Source organism: Pongo pygmaeus, chromosome 16, assembly GCF_028885625.2.
Source record: "Pongo pygmaeus isolate AG05252 chromosome 16, NHGRI_mPonPyg2-v2.0_pri, whole genome shotgun sequence".
Classification (NCBI taxonomy): Eukaryota; Metazoa; Chordata; class Mammalia; order Primates; family Hominidae; genus Pongo; species Pongo pygmaeus.
The window spans coordinates 70697771-70720788 of record NC_072389.2 but is presented as its reverse complement, the minus strand read 5'-3'; the positions used below and the strand labels follow the sequence as shown (position 1 = coordinate 70720788).

Below are 23018 nucleotides of genomic sequence, written 5' to 3'. Positions count from 1 at the left end.
CCCACATCTGTAAACACAGATTCCTGGGCCACTTCCTCCCCAGGAGCTTGTGATCTAGGTGATTGCTCCTGCTCCAAGCAAGGAGGTTGAGTTGCCTCCTTGTAGCTCATTGGTCCTCTCTTTCCTCTGTGAGGCCTATTCACCCGAACTACCTCTTTCCTAAGACGCTTCTCTTCCCAAACCCCTGAGGCTCTCAGCTCTGCTCACCATTCAGATTCCCCCAACTGTCTCTCCAGCTATATCCTTCCTTAGTCCCCATAGCAGAGGCTGCAGATGTGTTGCCTGTGAGCTGACGGGTTTTGTTTGTCCTCTAGCTTTTTAGAAATTGGGAAATTAAAAAGACAGCTTGTTGATTTCTTTTTGAAACAAAAATCTGAGGCCTTACCACCTTTGGTGGAGGTTGCCCTAGGGCAGGAAGCAGTTGGAGCTCAGGGTTGGTTGGCCTTAGGTGACTAATGGAGGCCGGAGTCACCAGTTCAACACAGTCTTCACAACTCTTTCCCGGGCTCCCCTGTTACTCATTTTCTTTACCTCTCAGGCCCTGGGGGACATTTGAGCCCAGGAGCACTTTTTGGGACACACTTTGCTCACTTCTCTGCCCATCTGCCGTGCTCTTTCCCACCTGGAGTAGGAAATCCTCCCTATCCCTGGAAATACCTGCCTTCCTCTTGAACAATTATTCTCCTGGATCCAGTTGGCAAATGTCTTCCACTGCCATGTACTGACGTGTGATTCAGAATGCTTGCCTAGATGGTGATTTCTTCCACATACCCCTATACTGCATATTACATACATCTTTCTCCCTACCTTTGGCTTAGGCACAGCCAGTAGTTATCTCAGTTATATTATTTTGGGATTGGGGGGAATTCCAATATCATACCTGATTAGCTTCCCAAAGCAGTCTCTTAAAAGTTCTGCCGGAATTGTTCCTTTGGGCTAAAATACTCAGTCCACCACTAAATTTGTCCATTCATTTGGTAGGAGGGTGTGGCAGGAGAATAGACTCTGGAGTCGGGCCACCTGGCGTCATATCCCTACCCTGCCACTGAATAGCTGTGTGCCCCTAGGCAAGGTGCTGAGCATCTCCAAGCCTCAGTTTCCTCATCTTCAAAACAGGTTATGAGAATAACATGAAATAACAGAATAAATTCATGCAAAGCATTTATTCTGCTGGCTGGCACCTGTAAGGGTTCAAATAAATAGTAGCTATTACTCTTTTGTTCTTAACTTCATGCCAGGTTCCAGGCTGGCATGGGGCTCCAGGGTAAGTAAGATGTGGTTGGCCTCAGGGAGTGTTTGTCCCAACCGGATTTGAGTTGGCCCCAGAGGGTCAGGTACCAACATGGGGCTCTGCTGTAATTGCTGAACATAGAATACAATTATTGAGTACAGAGATTGTAGGTGGTCAGGGAAGGCTTCACGTGGGAGGTGACTGCTGACCTTGAAGACTCAGTGGAATGTCATGCTAGGCAGCCACAGAAGCACAGAGGAAGAAAGCCACAGGTCATGTGAGGAATAGCATTGGGGGTGGGGAGGAAGTTAGTGGCAGGAGGTACTGTTAAGCAAAGAGGCCAGACTGGATTCCTAAGGGCCTTATTAAGGGTAAGATTACTAGATTTAGCAAATAAAAATATAGGCCATCTAGTTAAATTTGAATTTCAGATGAGCAACCAACAATTTTTTTTTTTTAGATGAAGTTTGACTCTTGTTGCCCAGGCTGGAGTGCAGTGGTGTGATCTCGGTTCACTGCAACATCCACATCCCCGTTCAAGTGATTCTCCTGCCTCAGCCTCCCAAGTAGCTGGGACTAAAGGTGTCCGCCACCACGCCTGGCTAATTTTTTGTATTTTTAGTAGAGACAGGGTTTCACCATGTTGGCCAGGCTGGTCTCAAAGTCCTGACCTTAGGTGATCCACCCACCTCGACCTCCCAGATTGCTGGGATTTTAAGTATAAATATGTCCCAAATATTGCATGGGTTATTTATACTAAAAAAAAATTTGTTGGCTGAACACAGTGGCTCATGCCTGTAATCCTAGCACTTTGTGAGGCTGAGGCTGGTGGATTGCGTGAGCCCAGGAGTTTTGAGACCAGCCTGGGCAACATGGTGGAACCCTGTCTGTACAAAAAATTAGCTGGGCATGATGTCACATACCTTTAGTCCCAGCTACTCTGGAGGCTGAGGTGGGAGGATTGCTTGAGCCTGGAAGGTCAAGGCTGCTGTGAGCTGTGATCTTGCCACTGCACTCCAGCCTGGGTGACAGAGTGAGACCCCGTCCCATCTTTAAAAAAAAAAAAATAGGTCTTTTTTTGTTGTTGTTGTTGTTTATCCGAAATTCAAATTTAACCGGGCAGAGCGTATTTTAAATGGCAACCCTACCTGTGTGCCTGGTTCCCAAAAGGCCCTGCTAAAATGCATTCAGGTTTTAGTCACAAGAGGAAGAATCCTATTAAATTGTTGAAGCAGATTTATTTTTCAGAGTAACACGAAAAGTGAAATGGGACATAAAGAAGGTCAGTTGAGGAGTTAAAGAGTGTGGACAGATGGTGGGGAGCAAGGAGGGCAGGATGCAGCAGGGACCCTGTCTGGGCAGATGCAGTAGGAGGGCCTAGAAGAGGCCTGGGTCCAGCTTGGAGCTAGGAGGCGTCTCTCCCCTTTGTCCAGACTGAGTCCCTGAAAGGCGCCTGGCTAGTTGACTGTCCTTTTGTGGGGGCTCTCTGGGCCTAGATATGGACTGTTGGCAGGGGCTGTGACTCACAGGTAGGCTTTGAGGAGAGGAGTAATGGGAATAGTAGTAATCTTGGGAGAGAAGATGACTCAGCTCTGGCTCTGAGATAACAAGGAATAGAAAAGAAGGAAGGGTGATGAGTGCCCTTTGGACCATGCAGGCAGCAGTCCTGTATGGGTAGCTACCTGAGGGTACACCATTTGGGATGTGTCTTCAGTGACTCTGATATAACCTACAGAACAAAGCTTGGGGTTCCCAAGTGGAGTACAAGGTCCTTCACAGGATCATTTGAGATGACCTCATTTGAGGTCACCTTCCCACTCTTCCTCTTGGCAACCACTTCCCCACACAGAATCACCTGTTGTTAATGATGACAGTCATGGCAGTCACACTAACATTAGAGTACTTAATACTTTCCTGTTGGTTTGAGCACTTGTTTAACTTGATTAATCTCCACTGGGACCCTATGAAGTAGCTACTAATATTATCCCAATTATGTATTTGAGAAAGCTGAGACACAGGAAGTCAAACCTCACTCAAGGTCACATAGCTAGTAGAGGAATAGAGCCCCAGATGCCTGGGAGAACTGCACAGTTAACCATGCCACCACCCACTTCCCCAGCTACATGCTGCGCTTTCATACTTCTGTGGTTTCGTATAGCAAACCCAGATCATACAGTACCTCCTCTGTGAAGCTGGTCCCAACCCCACCCCCTTTTCCTTTAGCCCCTACCCAACAGAAGTCCCACCTTGTCCTCTTAGTAGTTTGTATCCAACTTTGTTAAGGCAGTGAATGCTTTTTTTTTTTTTTTTTTTGAGACAGGGTCTCGCTGTGTCACCCAGGCTGGAGTGCAGGGATGGCTCACTGGCTCACTGCAACCTCTGCCTCCCGAGTTCAAGGGATTCTCCTGCCTCAGCCTCCAGAGTAGCTGGGATTCAGGCGCCTGCCACCACGCTCATCTAACTTTTATATTTTTAGTAGAGATAGGGTTTTGCCATGTTGGCCAGGCTGGTCTTGAACTCCTGAGCTCAGGTGATCCGCCTGCCTCGGCCTCCCAAAGTGCTGGCATTACAAGCATGAACCACCAACCCTGAAGACAATGAATACTTTTAAGTCATTATTATTTACCTTTCTGCCTCCTCACTTGATTAAGGGGCCTATTTTAAATCTAATGCCCCCTCCTATAAGCACAGGGCCTGGCACAAAGTAGATGCTTAGTAAATGCTCCCTGAATCATGCAAGGCCATGCAGCCTTGGGATGAAGCAGGCGGGGTGGAACAGTAAGCAAGGCATAGAAATAGCACTAATACTCATGGAGCATTTACACTCCACGCATCCTTTTTTTTTTTTTTTTTTTTTTCGAGACAGGGTTTCACTCTGTCACCCAGGCCAGAGTCCATTAGGACAATCATGGCTCACTGCATCCGCTACCTCCCAGGCTCTAGCGATCCACCTCAGCCCAAGTAGCCAGGATTACAGGTATACACCACCACGCCCGGCTAATTTTTTTTTGTTGTTTCTTTGTTTTGTTTTGTGGACATGCGGTTTCGCCATGTTGCCCGTACTGGTCTTGAGCACCTGAACTGAAGAGCTCTGCCCGCCTCGGCTTCCCAAAGTGCTGGGATTACAGGCGTAGGGCACTGTGCCCAGGCTCATACATCCATTATCAAAAAAAAAAAAAAAAAAAAGTAGGCTGGGCTTGGTGGCTCATGCCTGTAATCCCAGCACTTTGGGAGGCTGAGGCAGGAGGATCACTTGAGTTCATGAGTTTGAGACCAGCCTGGGCAGCATAGCAAGACCTCATCGTTACTAAAAATAAAAAAAATTAGCTGGGCATGGTGGCATGTGCCTATAGTCCCAGCTACGCAGGAGAATCACTTCGGGTGGGGGTGGAATGGATCCTGCAGTGAGCCGTGTTTGTGCCACTGCGCTCCAGCCTGGGCAACAGGGCGTGACCCTGTCTCCAAAAAAATTTTTTCTTTTAATAAATATTAGATTTTCACTGATACCTCATGAGGCCTGTAGAGATAGTTGGTGTTTTTTTTTTGAAATGGAGTTTTGCTCTTGTTGCCCAGGCTGGAGTGCAATGGCGCGATCTCGGCTCACCGCAACCTCCACCTCCTGGGTTCAAGCGACTTTCCTGCCTCAGCCTCCCGAGTAGCTGGAATTACAGGCATGTGCCACTACGCCCGGCTAATTTTGTATTTTTAGTAGAGACGGGGTTTCTCATGCTGGTCAGGCTGGTTCAAACTCCCGACCTCAAGTGATCCGCCCACCCCAGTCTCCCAAAGTGCTGGGATTACAGGTATGAGCCACTGCACCCAACCTGAGTTAGTTTTATTACAATATATGAGGCTATTGATTGAATCTCTGGAAATAGAAATAAAGTGGCCCTAAGATGTTTTTAATTTTCTTTTTATTTATTTATTTTTAGAGCCATCTCACTGTGTTTCCCTAGCTGGTCTCTAACTCCTGGCCTAAAGAAATCCACCGCAGCCTCCTGAGTAGCTAGGATTATAGGCATGAGCCCCCACACCTGGCTCTGTTTCTAATTTTCAACTACAGAGCTAAGAAAAACTCCCAAAGTCAGTAACAGTCAATTTTCTAGAAAAATGGAAAAGAACCACAGGTATTCTTTTTTTTTTTTTTGAGACGGAGTCTCTCTCTGTCACCAGGCTGGAGTGCAGTGGTGCCATCTTGGCTCACTGCAACCTCCGCCTCCTGGGTTCAAGTGATTCTTCTGCCTCAGCCTCCCGAGTAGCTGGGACTACCGGCACGTACCACCACACCCAACTAATTTTTGTATTTTTAGTAGAGATGGGGTTTCACCATGTTGGTCAGGATGCTCTCAATGTCTTGACTTCGTGACCTGCCCCCCTCAGCCTCCCAAAGTGCTGGGATTACAGGTGTGAACCACCACGCCCGGCCACCACAGGTATTCTTGAAGTGCCAACTACATCCCTTGCAAAACAGAAGGAAAGGTTGCCAGGGTTTGGGAGGACAGTTGTCTGGGGAGAAATGTAAGTGGAAAGAAAAGAAGTGGACATGTATAGACCAAGCCCTGGGATTCTGTGACCTTCAATCTTCCTGACAGCCCCATGTCGAGGTAGAGGTTGCCTTGTTGGAGAGGAGATAGAAGCTCAACAGAGATTCCGACTGAGATCTGATTCCACAGTTCGTGCTCTTTCCTCTGCATCCAGGAAAGAGGAGAATTGAAAAAACACAAGACAGTTCTTGACCTCCAGGTGTCTGGCCATACTCGGAAGGGAGAACTGGGGCAATGGGCTTTAGGGGCTTAGAGGAGAGAGTGGTCTCTTGGACCACAAGTGCCTGGGTAGTAGAGGTGGGGGAAGGGGTATTCTTGGAACAAGACATGTTCCTGGATAGAACCAGTCTGTAATGGAGGGGATGGTAAGGGGTTGAGATTAGGCTAGAGGTGTTTAAATGCCATGCTGGAGAGGTTTGACCTCTAGTCAGTCATAACTTCTGAGCAAAAGCTACAGACACTTTGTTGCTATCTGTTAGTCCAAGTCCCCAGTCCCTTATCAGAAATCCTGGCACTGAATATGTTTCAGGATTCCGATTCTTCCTGATTTTAGAATGGTAAATAATGTGCTGCAATGACAACTAGGCTGAGTCCTATCACAGGTCCCACGGGACATCAGCCTAAATCCAAAGGCTCTAGGACTGATGACAGCTTTTAGCAGCACAGTATCAGGCGCTCTGTTTCTGTGGAAGTTCTTGCAGTGGTCCACATAGAGGTCCAAGAGCTAATCTTTGCCCCCAAAAGTGAAAACTTGGGAGTAAAGAGATGAGATCCACATAGGGTGGGTGCAGGAACTGCTCTGGCCTAAGTGAAGCTCCATTTTCCTCAGAGGCTGGTCTCACTCATGAGAATGTCATCAACAAAGCTGCCAGTGTTCCAACAAAACATTGTCACACTCTGGGAAACCCAAAGTTATGCATTCCCCGTTTACAGTTCCTCCCAGGCCAGATGCCGTGTACCATGCTGGGTCATTTTTACCTTAAGCAGTGTTGCCTGGTTACGTATGTAGTTGTCATACTACCTTTATCCAGTCTCCAGGGGAACAACTTAACAAGTTAACTAATTCTCACACAGAAAGGAAAAGGCTTTGTAATGTAGTGCTTTACTCACATGTGCGTATATCATGTATTCAGTCACACCTCTAGTGGGTGGCATGCCATACTCATGGCATGTTAATATTCCTGCAGCAGAATGCATCGATCCTAACAGGAAGGGGATAGGTAAAGATTAAACCTCACATCAGCTCAGGTCAGGTTTGGTACCTAAAGAGTTAAAAAAAAAAAACAAACCACCAAGGCTGGGCATGGTGGTTCACGCCTGTAATCCCAGCACTTTGGGAGGCCGAGGCAGGCGGATCACTTGAGGTCAGGAGCTCCAGACCAGGCTGGCCAACATGGTGAAACCCCATCTCTACCAAAAAATATGAAAAGTAGCCAGGCGTGGTGGCGCGCGCTTGTAGTCCCAGCTACTCGGGAGGCTGAGGTGGGAGAATTGCTTGAACCTAGGAGGCAGAGGCTGTAGTGAGCCAAGATCATGCCACTGCTCTCCAGCCTGGGCAACAGAGTGAGACCCTGTCTCAAAAACAAAACAAAACAAAAACCCACCAAAAAAAAAACCTTTCAGATTTTAGAGCTTGTAAAGTTTAGTATTATTTGGAAAGGGGATTGTAGACCGGTGAATTTCCTCTCAGGAGATCCCTTGAGACGTGCAACAAGTGAACATTGCCTGCCTTCCCACTAGAGGGCCCCTGATTATCACTGTGTCCGGGATCCTTGCTAATGGAAGTTCCGTCGCTTCAGCTCGCAGATGCCAGCAAGTTACCTAACCTGAAAGAACTTCTCCAGTCCTCCGGAGACAACCACAAACGGGCCTGGGACCTGGTGAGCTGGATTTTATCCTCAAAGGTCCTGACAATCCACAGTGCAGGGAAGGCAGAGGTGAGACTTTGGTCCATAGCATCACAGATTTTAGGGGCCTAAGGGCTCTAGGACAGCACTGAATCCAGTGGCTCTGAGACTTCCCTGTGTACCAGTGACCTGGGCAGCTTGAGAATGCAGATTCCTGGTCCTCACCTTTAGACTTTCTAGTTCTGTGTCTGGAGTCAGGCCCAGGAGCTTTCCCACTGGCTGTACAAAGCTGAGTTCTGTCTCATCTCAGCTGTGTGACCTTGAGTAGGTACCAGGCGCATTTCAGTACCTCTGTGTTAGATGTTAAAATACCATAAAGAGCCCTGGAGTGGGAGTCAGGAGATCTGTATTCAGGTCCAGGCTGGGTGGCTAATTCCTAGTGAATCTCTAGTGAATCTCTGGGTTTCACTGTTGTCATCTGTTGAATTCAAATTTATTCATTCATTTATTCTAACCTCACTCATATGGGCATCAAGCACCCACTAGATGTTGGGTGCTAAAGTAGATAAGGCAATAAATAGCTCCTAGACTTTTGATTGTGGACCAGTTAAATTTCTGTTAAACTGTGGGGTATTGGGACCCAGGATTGTCAACTTTTTGTATTGCCCAAGTAAGTATGTTAGCCTACCATGTATCATCATTTTATAAAAGGATATTATAGTACTAAGAAAGGAAGATGGCCTTGACTTCAGAATGAAGAACAGTTCTTCCAAAGAAAGGTACATGGCAACCTTACATCAATATATCTGTTATATTGCCCTTATTTTGCTCATTCAGTCATAATCCAGAGAAAACTTTGCCACAGACTGGCTTTGGTCTGTGACCTACTATTTGAAAACCACTGGCCGGGCGCGGTAGCTCATGCCTGTAATCCCAGCACTTTGGAAGGCCGAGGTGGGCGGATCATGAGGTCAGGAGTTTGAGACCAGCCTGGCCAACAGAGTGGAACCCCGTCTCTACTAAAAATACAAAAAATTAGCTGGGCATGGTGGCGGGAGCCTGTAATCCCAGCTACTTGGGAGTCTGAGGCAGGAGAATCGCTTGAAGCCGGGAGGCGGAGGTTGCAGTGAGCCAAGATGCTGCCACTGCACTCCAGCCGGGGCAACAGTGCAAGACTCTATCTCAAAAAAAAAAAAAAAAAAAAAAAAGAAAACCACTAAAATGGGCCAGGTGTGGTCCATTGTCCTGGCTTGTCTTGGGTAACTGGGACTATAGGTGTAACCACTATAGAGAGGAAATTCACAGGTCTACAGTCCCCATTCCGAATAATACTAAACTCTACAAGTTCACGCCTATAATTCCAGCACTTTGGGAGGGCGAGGCAGGCGGATCACTTGAGGCCAGGAGTTCAAGACCAGCCTGGCCAACATGATGAAGCTTCATCTCTAATAAAAATACAAAAATTAGCCAGGCATTGTGGCACATGCCTGTAATCCCAGCTACTCGGGAGGCTAAGGCAGGAGAATCACTTGAACCTGGGAGGTGGAGGCTGCAGTGAGCCGAGGTCATGCCACTGCACTCTAGGCTGAGAGACAAAGACTCCATCTCAAAAAAAAAAAAAAAAAAAGAAAAAAAAAAACCACTGAAACAGACTAGGGGGCAGTGGCTTGCGCCTGTAATCCTAGTACTTTGGGAGGCTGAGGTGGGAGGATTGCTTGAGGCTGGAGTTCAAGACCAGCCTGGGCAACATAGCAAGACCCTCTCTCTACGAAAAATTTAAGAATTAGGTGCACATAGTAGTTGCACCTATAGTCCCAGCTACTCAAGAAACTGAGGATAGAGGATTGCTCGAACCCAGGGAGTTCAAGGCTGCGATGAGCTATGATCGCACCGCTGCACTCCAGCCTGGGCGACAGAGCCAGATCCTGTCTCAAAAACAACAACAGCAACAAATGCTGACTGCTTCTCATGATTTTGTGGGTTGGTTGGGTGGTTCTGGGCTTGGCTGGATGAGCTAGGGTGGCCTCACTTACATTTCTGGGGCTTCAGCTGGGATGGCCACCATGCTGGAGGCTTTCCTCTGTGAGGCTCATACTCTATAGCAGACAAGCCAGGACAATGGTGAGGGGTTCTCAGCAGCAAAGAAAGAAAGACAAGCCCCTCTCAAGTCTCTGTTTGCTATATATATATTAATGTCCCATTGGTCAAAGCAAGTCACATGGCCAAGCACAGTATCGGGGTGGAGAAGTAGGTTCCATCTCTTGATGGGATCTTGGTAGAATCCCACCTGCAAAATCACATTGCAGAGGGGTGCATGGACAAGGATGAGAGGGAATTTTTACAATAATCATGAGATTGTTGTAAAAATAGAATGCAGGAAATAGATGTAAAAGTGTTAGGAAGTGGCCTGGCGCGGTGGCTCACGCCTGTAATCCCAGAACTTTGGGAGGCCAAGGCGGGTGGATCACGAGGTCAGGAGTTCAAGACCAGCCTGGCCAAGATGGTGAAACCCCATCTCTACTAAAAATACAAAAAAATTAGCCAGGGGTGGTGGCACGCACTTGTAATCCCAGCTACTCCAGAGGCTGAGGCAGAGAATTGCTCAAAAAATCTGGAGGGGCAGAGGTTGCAGTGAGCCGAGATGGCACCACTGCATTCCAGCCTGGGCGACAGAGCGAGACTCCGTCTCAAAAAAAAAAAAAAGTATTAGGAAAATTAGAAGTGATTTCCACTTATTATTTTTATTATTATTTTATTTATTTATTTTGAGACGGAGTCTTGCTCTGTAGCCCAGGCTGGAGTGCAGTGGCGCCATCTCGGCTCACTGCAAGCTCTGCCTCCTGGGTTCACACCATTCTCCTGCCTCAGCCTCCCGAGTAGCTGGGACTTCAGGCGCCCACCACCACGCCCGGCTAATTTTTTGTATTTTTAGTAGAGACGGGGTTTCCACCGTGTTAGCCAGGATGGTCTTGATCTCCTGACCTCGTGATCCGCCCGCCTCAGCCGCCCAAAGTGCTGGGATTACAGGCGTGAGCCACCGCGCCCGGCCCTGTGATCTCCACTTAGAAGGAGCAATTCATGCTTCTCAGCCTACTGTAAGGAAAAATGTTATTATTTATTATTATTACTTTTTTAGATGGAGTTTCACTCTTGTTGCCCAGTCTGGAGTGCAGTGACATGATCTCGTCTCACTGCAACCTCCACCTCCCAGGTTCAAGTGATTCTTCTGCCTCAACCTCCCAAGTAGCTGGGACTAAAGGTGTGCGCCACCACACCCGGCTAATTTTGTATTTTTAGTAGAGACCGGTTTTCACCATGTTGGTCAGGCTGGTCTCAAACTCCTGACCTCAAATGATCCACCTACCTTGGCCTCCCAAAGTTTTGGGATTACAGGCGTGAGCCACCGCACCCGGCCGGGAAAAATGTTATTAAAGAAAAGCAGTCTTGTGCTATAAGCTCTGAGTTTGCTTATGTCTCTATCCTCATGAAACCTGTTGTTCTCATGAGCAGAGTCCATGGGAGTTAAGCCTGAGAGTTTAGGGGGCTATTTTTACAGCACATTTACCAGCTCCCCAAATAAAATTTTGACGCTCTTCATGTTTTCAAGTTTGAAAAGATCCAAAAGCTGACTGGGGCTCCTCACACGCCTGTTCCCGCACCGGACTTCCTGTTTGAAATTGAGTACTTTGACCCAGCCAACGCCAAATTTTATGAGACCAAAGGAGAACGAGACCTAATCTATGCCTTTCATGGTAGCCGCCTAGAAAACTTCCATTCCATTATCCACAATGGCCTGCACTGCCATCTGAACAAGGTGGGGCCTAAGGGACACCCTGCTGATGTGGGGAAGCAGGGATGGAGGTGGGAGAGTGGGGAGGGGGAGATTCAGAACCCTAGGAGTTTGCAGGTGGGGTGTAGAGTGGGGTTGGGTAGGTTTACTAACGCCGTCTCGCTCAAAATGTGGTCTGCACACCAGCAGTGGCAGCATCACCTGGAAGCCTATGAAAATGCAAAATCTTGGGCACGCTCTAGACCTTCTGAATCAGAACCTGCATTTTAACAAGATCTCTAGGTGATTCCTGCACTGGTTATAGTTTGAAAAGCATCGATTTAAAGATAGTTCCCGACCTTGGCTGCATATTTAGAATCACTCGGGGAGCTTTTAAAAATCCTAGAGGCCAGGACTGGCGCAGTGGCTCACGCCTGTAATCCCAGGACTTTGCGGGGCTGAGGGAGTTCCAGACCAGCCTGGCCAACGTGGTGAAACCCCATCTCTACTAAAAATACAAAAATTAGCTGAGCATGGTGGTGGGTGCCTGTAATCCCAGCTACTCGGGAGGCTGAGGCAGGAGAATCGCTTGAACCCGGGAGGCAGAGGTGGCAGTGAGCTGAGATCGTGCCATTGCACTCCAGCCTAGGCAATAGAGTGAGACTCCATCTCAAAAAATAAAAAATAAAATAAATAAATAATAAAAAGTCCCAGATTCCTGGCTGCATCCCAGACCAATTAAATCACAATCTCCGAGTGGAGCACAGGCACCAGTTGCTTTAAAAGCTCTCCAGGTGATCCCACTGTGTAGCCAACCCTAGCTCCTCTGTGTGTTCCCTGAACCAGCAGCGTCTGCATCACCTGGTAGCTCGCTGGAAATGCGAATCTCAGGCCCAGACCACCTGATCGGAATCCACACTTTAACAAGGTCCCCAGGTGATTTGTATGCATATTGAAGTTTGAGAAGCACTTTCCTTGGGGACCACACTCCAGGAAATCAACCCTTGGAGAAACTGAGGGATATGCCAAGATGCACCGAGGAGAGGTCCTTTCCCTCCCGGCTTGAGCTTCTTTTGTCCCATTTTTATGAGTCAAAACAGAGTCACCTATCCACTTCTCTGCAGGCATTTATTTTACCCCTCAGGTATAGGAGGAGCATTACAGACAGACCCTGGAGCTACAGAGACTTATTTAGCAGCTCTATGGCCCTGAGTAAATTAAACTCTCTGAGCCTTGGGTTCTTCATCTGTAAAAAAGGACACCATTACCCTCCTTCTTATATGTCAGAGGATTGAAACAGTTCATGTATGCAAAGGGCTTTTTGTGTACTAAGTACCAAGGAAGAGGTAGCTGCTTTTATATGCTGATGGAGGGGAATCTAGGGTAGTTGGAGGAGCTGCAGGCCTTTCCCCCAGTCATAGCAGTATCTGCCTTGTCTGTGAGGAGCTGGCTCCATGAGCCATGGGCTCAGTTGTGGCTGCTGCAGCCCTGAGACTGGAGATATTTCCCTGGTGTATCTGGTTAATGTCGTTGGGTTTTGCTAAGGATAACGGGCTTGTTTACACTGTCTCTCAGTCCACCACTGGCTCTCAGCTTACCATTATGTCCAGGCTACTGGAATCTGGGGGGGCTTCCCCTTTACACTGGTGCTGGCCTCGAGAAGTTGCCTGCAGATTATACTCTTGTACACTAAACCTTTATTTTAGTGCCCCAGGGAGTTTGCTGCTTAGAGACATCTTATAAAAATCCTTTGGTAAAGCATATCAATCCTCCTGTGGCCCCTCTGCCTGGGTTTTCAATGAAGGGCTTGCTTGAGGGAGTCCATCTGCCAGTTGATACTGATACTGTTTTCATGGCAGAGATACACTGAGCTTCCCACTCTTGTACACCATTGCTCATGGCAGCCTTGCGTGGGGTTCTCAAGTCTAAGGAAGGGTGAACACATGATGGCATAAGCAGAGAATGGATGTGGGGTCAGATCAGAGGGCATCCAGTGTCATTGGAGAAGGTCTGTGTCAGCTTTTGAGAGATGGAGACCCTGCCTAACTTGGCAAAGAGCTTCCCAAAGGCCAAGCAAAGATCTGTTTCATTTCCCCTAAGCTTCACTTAACAGATTTAGGATTTTGGAAGCCTGGTGCTACTGAAAAGGACATTTTACAATTCCAGAGCATAAGATATTCTTCAGTGAGCTATTCACGTCCACTTATCATCTTGAGATACTGATAGTGTGGCTCAGGGATAGCAGTTGAATTTCAACTCGAGTGTCAATGTCCATCCATTGGTAGCAGCTACCTGGAATGTTAAGTTGAGGATTCTGGATCATTAGGAATAAGTGCCATGCTTGATATTACTGTGCTGGCAATTGTGGTTGATTATTGGTCATCTACCATGGGCAAAGATGCGTTCACTATGCCTGCTGTAGCCTCAACTTACAGGTCCTTCACCTGGCATGCTTCCTCATGGAGGGCACCACCAGGGAGATGCTGCCTAGATTTTTAGATGTTTTCTTGGTCAACACCAATACAAAGAGTAAAACGTACCTTGCCCCGCATATAGGCCTCCCTCATTTGGTTATAGTTTCTGGTCTAAGAGACTAATTTCTAATTTATTTATTATTTTTTATTTTTATGTTTTTATTTGTGAGAGACTCATTTCTTTTCCAAGTAATGACTCAGATTACCTCCCTTCTCAGGTGGGACCCCTTCCCTGTACCTAAGGATGTGACTTTGCATTTCAAGCCCATCAGAGTAACCATGCTTACTGCATTCATGTAACAGGAATTACTTTATATACTAGAACATAAAGGCCTGCAATGGAGTACTGGCCCCTCATTTATTTACATGTGCCAGGTGTCCCACTCTTTTATGTATATTGCCTCATTTAATCCTCACTGGCAACCTTGTAAAGGAGCTACTAGTAACATTATTTTGTAGATCTAGAAACTGAGACACAGAGAGTTTATATAACTTGCCACTTGCTGGAGGATTCAAACCGAGGTCGTTTTGGATGCTTATACCTATGCTTTTCTCACTCAACCGTGACCATAAGGAACTGCTAGTTTGCCAGGCCAGATGGCCAAATCCACAATCAGTTAAAGTGTTGTCAGGCAGGAATGTGTTTAGTGATAACCCTGTGATGATATCACAGGATTATTTGATCCTGTGTCTTGCTGGGACAAAAAGGGGGGGTTGTACATTTTGTGTTTACAACTCTTGAAGAGAGACCTGTGTCGTCTTGCTGTGCCAACTGTACATTCACCCGTGTTTCTTTTCCATTGGCCTTGCTATTGCAGACATCCTTGTTCGGAGAGGGGACCTACCTCACCAGTGACTTGAGCCTGGCCCTCATATACAGCCCCCATGGCCACGGGTGGCAGCACAGCCTCCTCGGCCCCATCCTTAGCTGTGTGGCCGTGTGTGAGGTCATTGACCATCCGGACGTCAAGTGCCAAACCAAGAAGAAGGGTGAGTGAGCACTTGGTCCAGACCTGGGCTACAGGCCTCTGTTGGGTGTACAGGCTCTTGCTGGCCCAGCTATTGGGTAGAGCACCCATTGCATGCCCAAGGGTTGGGCTGGATCCAGGGCAGTGCTGGAGAGGGTCCTGCCCAAGGAGCGAGCAGTCTTCTTAGAGATTGAACACTCAATGGAGACCGTTCACTACAAGTGGGTAGGTAGGGGGTGCGAGGTAAGGAGGCTGACGAGGCCCACAGAGGCAGCTCAGAGGAAGTAGTAATCATGATGGGTCCAAGCAGCCAGGGAAAGCTTTGCGGGAGGAGGAGAGATTTGATTTTTTTAAAAAAGTGAGTGATGAAGCCAGCGCGTGGGCTCCTTGAAGGTAGGAATGAGGTCTCATTCATTCTTGGGCACCTGGTATCAGCAGAAAGCCTTGGTATGTACTTGATATTCAATAAATATTTGCTAAATGAAGCAAAGGATTCTGGGTCCAGACCTTCTGATCTACACTGGCGTGTGCCAGATCCCTCCAGGATGTGAAGGGCAGCCAAGGCGCTGGGGAGTCCTGGGCTCTCCAGAGAGTGATGACTAGCCGGCTACCTCATCCCACTCCCCTACTGTGTCCCTGAGACTGTTTGCCTTGTCTCCCCCCACCGCTGTGTGGCTCTCCTCAAAGGCAGAATAGTCACAGAACTGTCATTCCAGTCTCCAGAGCTGGCTTGTTGGGGCCAGGTGCAGTGTGGCTCACGCCTGTAATCCCAGCACTTTGGGAGGCCAAGTCGGGTGGATCACCTGAGGTCAGAAGTTTGTGACCAACCTGGCCAACGTGGTGAAACCTCGTCTCTACTAAAATAAAAAAATGAGCCGGGTGTGGTGGCGTGTGCCTGTGGTCCCAGCTACTTGGGAGACTGAGTCATGAGAATCGCTTGATCCTGGGAGGCAGAGGTTGCAGTAATCCAAGATCATGCCACTGCACTTTAGCCTGGGCAACAGAGTGAGACTCCATCCAAAAAAAAAAAAAAGAAAGAAAAAAGATCTGGCTTGTTGGTTCCAAGAGAATTCAGAAAACTGACTGTTCTGGCCTCTAATGTAAAACAACTGGAATTCTGAGATGCAGGCCCAGGTCTGACACCACCCTCCCAAATCAGACAGCATGGATATTTGCATTTATAATTCTTAGGAAGTTTGGAAACCGTGACATTAAACATCAAAACAAAACCTTCCAACCTCTGCTGTCACGCAGCTTTGGTCTTCCTAGTTTTTTGTAGAACTTTTTTGTGTTATTAAAAGAAAAGGGTTTTTTGTTTGTTTTAAAACAAGTCTTGGTACGAAGAGTGGAAGATAAATGTTCTAAGAACCTCAAATCCAGAATGGTTCATTTAAAATGCCTGTTAAGGCCGGGTGTGGTGGCTCATGCCTGTAATCCCAGCACTTTGGGAGGCTGAGGCAGGCCGATCACCTGAGGTATCCGGAGTTTGAGACCAGCCTGGCCAACATGGTGAAACCCCGTTTCTACTAAAAATACAAAAATTAGCCAGGTGTGGTGGCAGGCGCCTGTAATCCCAGCTACTTGGGAGGCTGAGGCACAAGAATTGCTTGAACCCGGGAGGCGGAGGTTGTAGTAAGCCAAGACTGCGCTGTTGCACTCCAGCCTGGACGACAAAAGCAAGACTCCATCTCAAAAAAAAAAAAAAAAAAAAAAAAATATATATATATATATATATATATATATATATATATATATAATGCCTGTTAAGAGGCGTGTTCAGATCAAGTCCTGTTCCTAGCTCCCAGTCCCAGTGTATTTCTTTGCTATGGCCATCAATTTGCTTCTTCCTTCTATTCTCCCCACTCAGTTGAGTTTTGTTTTTCTTCCTTGTATCCCTTATATTTTCCTACTCTTTTTTTCCTCCTCCCATTTGCCTGCCAGATTCTCTGTTTTTTTCAGTGCTGCTTCATGCACACACAGGTCTGTTCCTCAGCCTGCCAGGCCTTCTTCCCCCTCAGCACCAGGAGGCTTGACTTATTTCTATTTATAATGTGCTTCCTTAGTTCTGTTTCCCCCCAGTGAAGGTGTGTTTTACTCTCCTTATTCAGATTCCAAGGAGATAGATCGCAGACGAGCGAGAATCAAACATAGTGAAGGGGGAGACATCCCTCCCAAGTACTTCGTGGTCACCAATAACCAGCTCCTGCGAGTGAAGTACCTCCTGGTGTATTCACAGAAGCCACCCAAGAGGTAAGGTTCAGGAGAACAACGAATGGCTGTATTCAGAGTGCTGGCTTTCTTAGTTGTTGTAGGTATCAGCTTCCCCTCCCCCAGCCTTAGACCTCCGCTAGGTGTCAAGTATGTAAAGCACCATGCTGGACACGGTGAGAAGTGAGAGATAGGATCTGGAGAAGTTGTGGTCCCGACCCTAAGAGGACTGTATTCCAGTGAGAAGAGAGAAAGATTGGTAAACACAAATAGCATGAGGGACTGACTGAGTCCAAATTGGCTGCCACAAACAGTGTGGCCCCTTAGCCACTAGGCCCATGATTGCAGTCTGAGACCCACCGATGAGGTTAAGCTGAGAGGCAGAGCAGTGACTGGACACCGGGTGTGATTGTGCACAGGCTGGGTCAGTAGCTTCCCACAGTGGCTGCTGAACCACTGACTGCCCCTCTCTGGACCTGAGATGCTTCATCTTTATCTCTAAAATGAGGGCATTGAACTCAATAGCAGATGTGGGCCTTCAGACCTTATCAGCTTTGGTGGATGCCTAGTTCCATCTCTGCAGTGTGGGAGTATGTGTGGGGCTCACCAGGGTTGGAGGCCACTCTTGAGATTTTGTTGCATTGTTGGAATCCATGATGGTGCTTCTTGCAGGGGCCAGCAGCAGGTGAGTAGATATGACAGGAAAAGGGGTCACTTTAAATAATCCTCACTCCTGCTTGTACTCACCAGTGGTTTCCATGCTTCCAGACTTCATAAACCAGTAAAGTTTCCTCCCGACCCCTGTCCAAATTTGGGAAATCTATATAGGGTGCCTGGGTCCAGGTGACATCATGCTTTGGTTTAAAATCATCTAACTTTTTATCCTTGAAAATTCCATTCCTTTCCCACTTCTCCCTGGAGCATCTCTTTAGTGCACACTTGGGTGGTTTAGATCATCTCCTAGTGGGCCAAAGAGGATTTCCCCAGCTTTGATTTATATCTGCATGTGTCTAAAAGTGAAAAGACTTTAGCTAAATTACCTGCCACCTGCCACCATCTGGGCAGACACCCTGAGCTAGGTCATTTTTATAGATACCAAGATAGGTTGTAAATGGTAAAAGAGGAGCTACAAAAGGGAAGATCGGGATGAGCTCATTGCATAGCTGTCTTTGCGCATTTAGAAAATATCCTGTTGAAAGGCGTGTCAGTGCCTGGGCAAACAGCCCCAGGTTTCTTGAGCAAGGAAGCACGAAGCTTCATTTCATGGCTCGGGCAAAGGATGAAATTCATCATTTTGTCTTCTTAGAGCCAGACTTGTTGTACACACTTAAAAAAAAAATGTTTTTCTCTTTTTGCCAATACCACTCTTTTTTCCCTCTTAAGCAGGGCTTCGAGCCAGCTCTCCTGGTTTTCCAGCCATTGGTTTACCATCATGATATCCCTGTATCTGCTGCTGCTGCTCATAGTGAGTGTCATCAACTCCTCTGCTTTCCAACACTTTTGGAATCGTGCGAAAAAATAATCTTTCTGGGCCTGGTGTAGGGGCTACCTCAACTATGTGCCTTATGGTAACTTGTTCTGTACCTCCTATGCCTCATGTCCAGCCGGGTTGAGCCTAGGGGCCAGTTGGGGGACCACAGGACAATTTTCATATGCCCTAAATGTATCGATTGCCTTTGATGATGTTCCCAGCCACACTCCAGTCAACGGGGACTACTAGTCCCTCACTCTTAGGTTTTAGGGGAGCCCTTCCATCTGCTCCTTCTTAAACTGTGCTAGGGAGTTGGCTTTTCAGCCAGGGCCAAAGGAAAAAGCCCTGCTGCATTTAAAAACAGAATGTCCAAGCTGTCAGTGGTGTGTTTACAATCTCTCCTGGCGGAGGTTGGCCTTTTCTCTAATGCCTTCTGGAAGGCGGAAAATGTGGGAACTATAAATTACTAGGCGGTTGCCTTGTTTTGACTTGAGACACCCAAAAGGAACAGTCATGTTTCTCATAAAAATCAGTGGGATCATTTTTGAATTCCATCAGCCTTTGTATGTGAGTGCAAAACATTTTAACAGTTTTCTCAAATCAACAAACAGCCTTCTCCTACAGCTGTACCTACCCCCCTCCCCAAAAAACCATGGATGAGAAAGAAAGGAGTCAGGGGCCTGATAAAAAATACAGATTTAATGAGCAACTCCAGTCATCTTTTTCTAAAAATTACCAACTGCTGATTACAGCTGAAATGGAACCAAATGTTTGTTTTCTGATTTTTTTTTTAATAGCTGTTTAACAAATCAGTCTTTGTGAGCTGAGCAAAAGGGGAAATTTCTAAACCTAGTGTACTGTTTGGCCAGTGTCCACAGCCTCTTTCCTGGCTGTGTTTTAGAGAAAGGGATTTGAGCTATAGGCTCGCCTCCTGTTCTCATTCTCACAAAGCTGCCTTGACTGTGGCCTGCAACCACGAGTGCCATGCTTTCAGGCCTTCTGTGGCCTACTGGCCTTCAGGACAGAGGCCTGCCCCAGTGTGCCACAGATCCATGTGGATGGAGCCTCCTTCAGAGGGGTCACAGGTCTTTGGGACTCAGCCTAGGCTTTAATGTGTAGGAAAAGCCTTCTGGCCACCCAGAGAGCCGGAGCCCTGCTTGCTGTATTCTCTGCTCCCTTCTTCCTGCTGGGTTTTAGCCATAGTAGATCCCTGTACGATTTGGGAGTGAGATTTCTGTAAAGAAGAAGAAAAATCATTTTTCTATAATTTGTAAAGTTGTGAAAGAGCCACTACCACAGTTTTTACTTTGATTATTGGAACATTTCAGAATAAATAAAGATATTTTCTTAATGATTTAAGTTGCCTTTGTGAGTGCTTTCAGCCTCAGTGTGAGTCTGCCCTATATGCCTTGTTGTTAAAAACTTTATCTTCCATCCTTCCTTGTTCAAACTAGCTGTTTGCTGGAGAGCATATATCACCAGGATATGATATCTAGGAGGTGTTGGATTTCTAGTTAATGACTTAACAAACGTGAGTACCTACTGTATGCCAGGCACTAGGAATATGAGCAGGATCAAAGTCAGAAAGTCCCTGCTTTCACAGAGCTGACAGCCTGGCAAGGTGGGCAGATGGACAAACATTTCAAGAGTGAGGTTGGGAGTTTATGGTATTATAAAGTTTAGGGAAATACTTGGCAAGGAGTCCTAACATGGTCTAGGGTCAGAAAATACTCAGGCGACACATGTAACATTGCAAGGCACCTTACTATACTGATTAATTTTCACAACAGGCCTTATCCACTTTTTTTTTTTTTTTTTTTTTGAGACGGAGTCTCGCTCTGTCACCCAGGCTGGAGTGCAGTGGTGCAATCTCGGCTCACTGCAACCTCTGCCTCCCGGGTTCAAGCAGTTTCCCTGCCTTAGCCTCCCTGTAGCTGGGATTACAGGCACACGCCACCATGCCTGGCTCATTTTTGTATTTTTATTTTTATTTTCTTTATTTTTTTTTTTTGAGATGGAGTCTTGCTCTGTCACCCAGGCTAGAGTGCAGTGGTGCAATCTCAGCTCACTGCAACCTCTGCCTCCCGGGTACAAGCAATTCTCCTGTCTTAGCCTCCTGAGTAGCTGGGATTACAGGTGCATGCCACCACACCTGGCTAATTTTTGTGTTTTTAGTAGAGATGGGGTTTTACCGTGTTGGCCAGGCTGGTCATGAACTCCTGACCTCAAGTGATCTGCCCACCTTGGCCTTCCAAAGTACTGGGATTACAGGTGTGAGCCACCATGCCCGGCCATTTTTGTATTTTTAGTAGAGACAGGGTTTTGCCATGTTGGCCAGGCTGGTCTCAAAATTCTGACCTCAAGTGATCCACCCTCCTCAGCTTCCCAATTACAGGTGTGAGCCACTATGTCCAGCCAGTGCCAGACAGTTTAATAGCTTGCCCGAGGTTTTATTGCTAGGATGTGGCAGAGCTGGGAGTTGAACCTGGCAGACTGATTTCAGCGTCAATCACATAACCAATCTCCTTCCCCCAGAAGAACTGATTCTAGGCTAAAAGGTGGAGGAAAAGTGTTTCAGGCAGTAGGAACAGCACATGCAAAGACCTGAAGTTCTTGGAGAAGCTAAAAGCAGGAAGGTTGTAAAGGAAGAGGCAGTGATGAGAAATCAGGCTGGAGAGGTAGACAGGGACCAGATCTTGAAAGACTTTAAAAGCTGTGGGTGGCCAGGCGCGGTGGCTCACGCCTGTAATCCCAGCACTTTGGGAGGCCGAGACGGGCGGATCACGAGGTCAGGAGATCGAGACCGTCCTGGCTAACTCGGTGAAACCCTGTCTCTACTAAAAATACAAAAAAATTAGCCGGGCATGGTTGCAGGCGCCTGTAGTCCCAGCTACTCGGGAGGCTGAGGCAGGAGAATGGCGTGAACTCGGGAGGCGGAGCTTGCAGTGAGCCGAGATTGTGCTACTGCACTCCAGCCTGGGCGACAGAGCAAGACTCCATCTCAAAAAAAAAGGCTGTGGGCAGAGGAAAGCCATTAGAAGGTTCTAAGCAAGAAAATGATGAGATACGGTTTTTAGAAAAATCACTCTAGCTGGTGGTTGGAGAACGGATCTAGGATTACTTTGAGGATTAAAAGGATTGATGCTTATGTAGTGCCCAGGGCAGAGTAAATCACTGATATGTATCAGTTGCTGCTATTATTATTACTTGTTTTTAAGGGCCCAACAGAGCAGAGAGCCTGCAAAGGAGACAGTAGTAGTGACCAGAGAAATAGGAGGCGACTGAGATAGCAAAGTGTCATGGAAGCCAAGGAGGAGGGCTAGATGAGCAGTGTCAAATGGTGCTGAGGAACCAGGGTTATACCTGAGAAGTGTCTGTTGGATTTACTGGATTGGAGATATTGGCAAACTCAGCAGGAACAGTTTCAGTGGAGTTCAATATAGCAGATGTGGACAAAGTCAGACTGCATAGATGGGAAGTTTTTGCAGTTTCCAGGAATTCTGTTCCCCGAGAGCTGGCCGTATGTCTCAAGTGACGAACCCCTGCTTTGGCTTGACTCTGCTGTCACATTAGCTCACTGCTACAGAGCAGGGCTGAGGAGTGGGCCTCGCATTCTGGCAACATTTGTTTCAAACCTAGCCCTGTCTTTTTTTTTTTTTTTTCTGAGTTTTCTGCTCTACCCCATACATCCCATCTCCAACCTCCCCCCCCCGCAAAAAGAAGAAATGGTAACGCAATACCTGATATGACTGTGGGCACAGAAGATACATAAAGAATGGTCTTGCCCTCCAGGAGCTCCAGGGTTAGTGGAGGGACATGAGATAGCAGGTGCGTTTTGATATGGGGGAAGGCAAACTCTGGAGTCTAGAGGGTTCGAGTGGGCGGGAGGGAAGACTAGGGCAGGGCCACATTATGACTTCCATGGGCCCTGGGCACTTTTGCCTTTCTGGGCCCCCTTTCTTCCATAAAAGAGTATTTAAAATTACATTTTATTACTGCATTGATATAAAGATGAATATATTTATGTACTAAACCATTTTCTTCCACTTAAAAGTTTTTTTCTTCTAATTTTAAAAGAAAACATTTTTGCAATGTGGGCCTTAGGCATGGTGCCTACTATGTCTAATGGATGAGTTAGCGCAGGACTAGTGTACTAGGGGATAGTGCGAGACCTCTGGGTACCTGGGAATGGAGAGGCAGGAAGGAGACAAGCCCTACACGAGACTGAACATTCTATTTAGCACCGACCCAAAATCTCAGGGAGATCCTATAGGCCAAGCAGCTCTGGGAAAAGTGAAAGTGGTTTAGTTGGAGCCACCTCATAGGGGCCCCCAGCTGCCTAAGGTCTTGTGAAAAGCAACCCCATCTGTCCTCTGTCACTAATGCCATTGTAAGGGGGGACCTCTCACAGGTGAGGTCCTTGCTTCTGAAAATGTGCAGCATCCCATGAGCTGTCAGTTTCTACCAGAAAGAGAGTTTTACTCTATGGGAATAAGTGCACGTGTG

The 23018-nt window shown here is 47.2% G+C and overlaps 1 protein-coding gene across 8 annotated transcripts in view; it reads left to right on the top strand.

Moving 5' to 3' along the window:
- Positions 1-19866, top strand: part of PARP16 (poly(ADP-ribose) polymerase family member 16) — a 28207-nt gene extending 8341 nt beyond the window's left edge. The window contains exons 1-6 of one of the 8 annotated variants that reach the window (XM_054450204.2): positions 6310-6995; positions 7516-7712; positions 11230-11436; positions 14684-14855; positions 16942-17083; positions 18425-19866. In XM_054450204.2, coding sequence (XP_054306179.1) covers positions 7554-7712; positions 11230-11436; positions 14684-14855; positions 16942-17083; positions 18425-18563 — 819 coding nt within the window. In that variant the 5' untranslated portion in view covers positions 6310-6995; positions 7516-7553 and the 3' untranslated portion in view covers positions 18564-19866. Of the gene's footprint in view, positions 1-6309; positions 6996-7515; positions 7713-11229; positions 11437-14683; positions 14856-16941; positions 17084-18424 lie in introns of those variants that run through there. The other 7 variants (XM_054450198.2, XM_054450199.2, XM_054450200.2 and 4 more) reach the window with 7 other exon arrangements.
- Positions 19867-23018: the final 3152 nt, after the last annotated feature.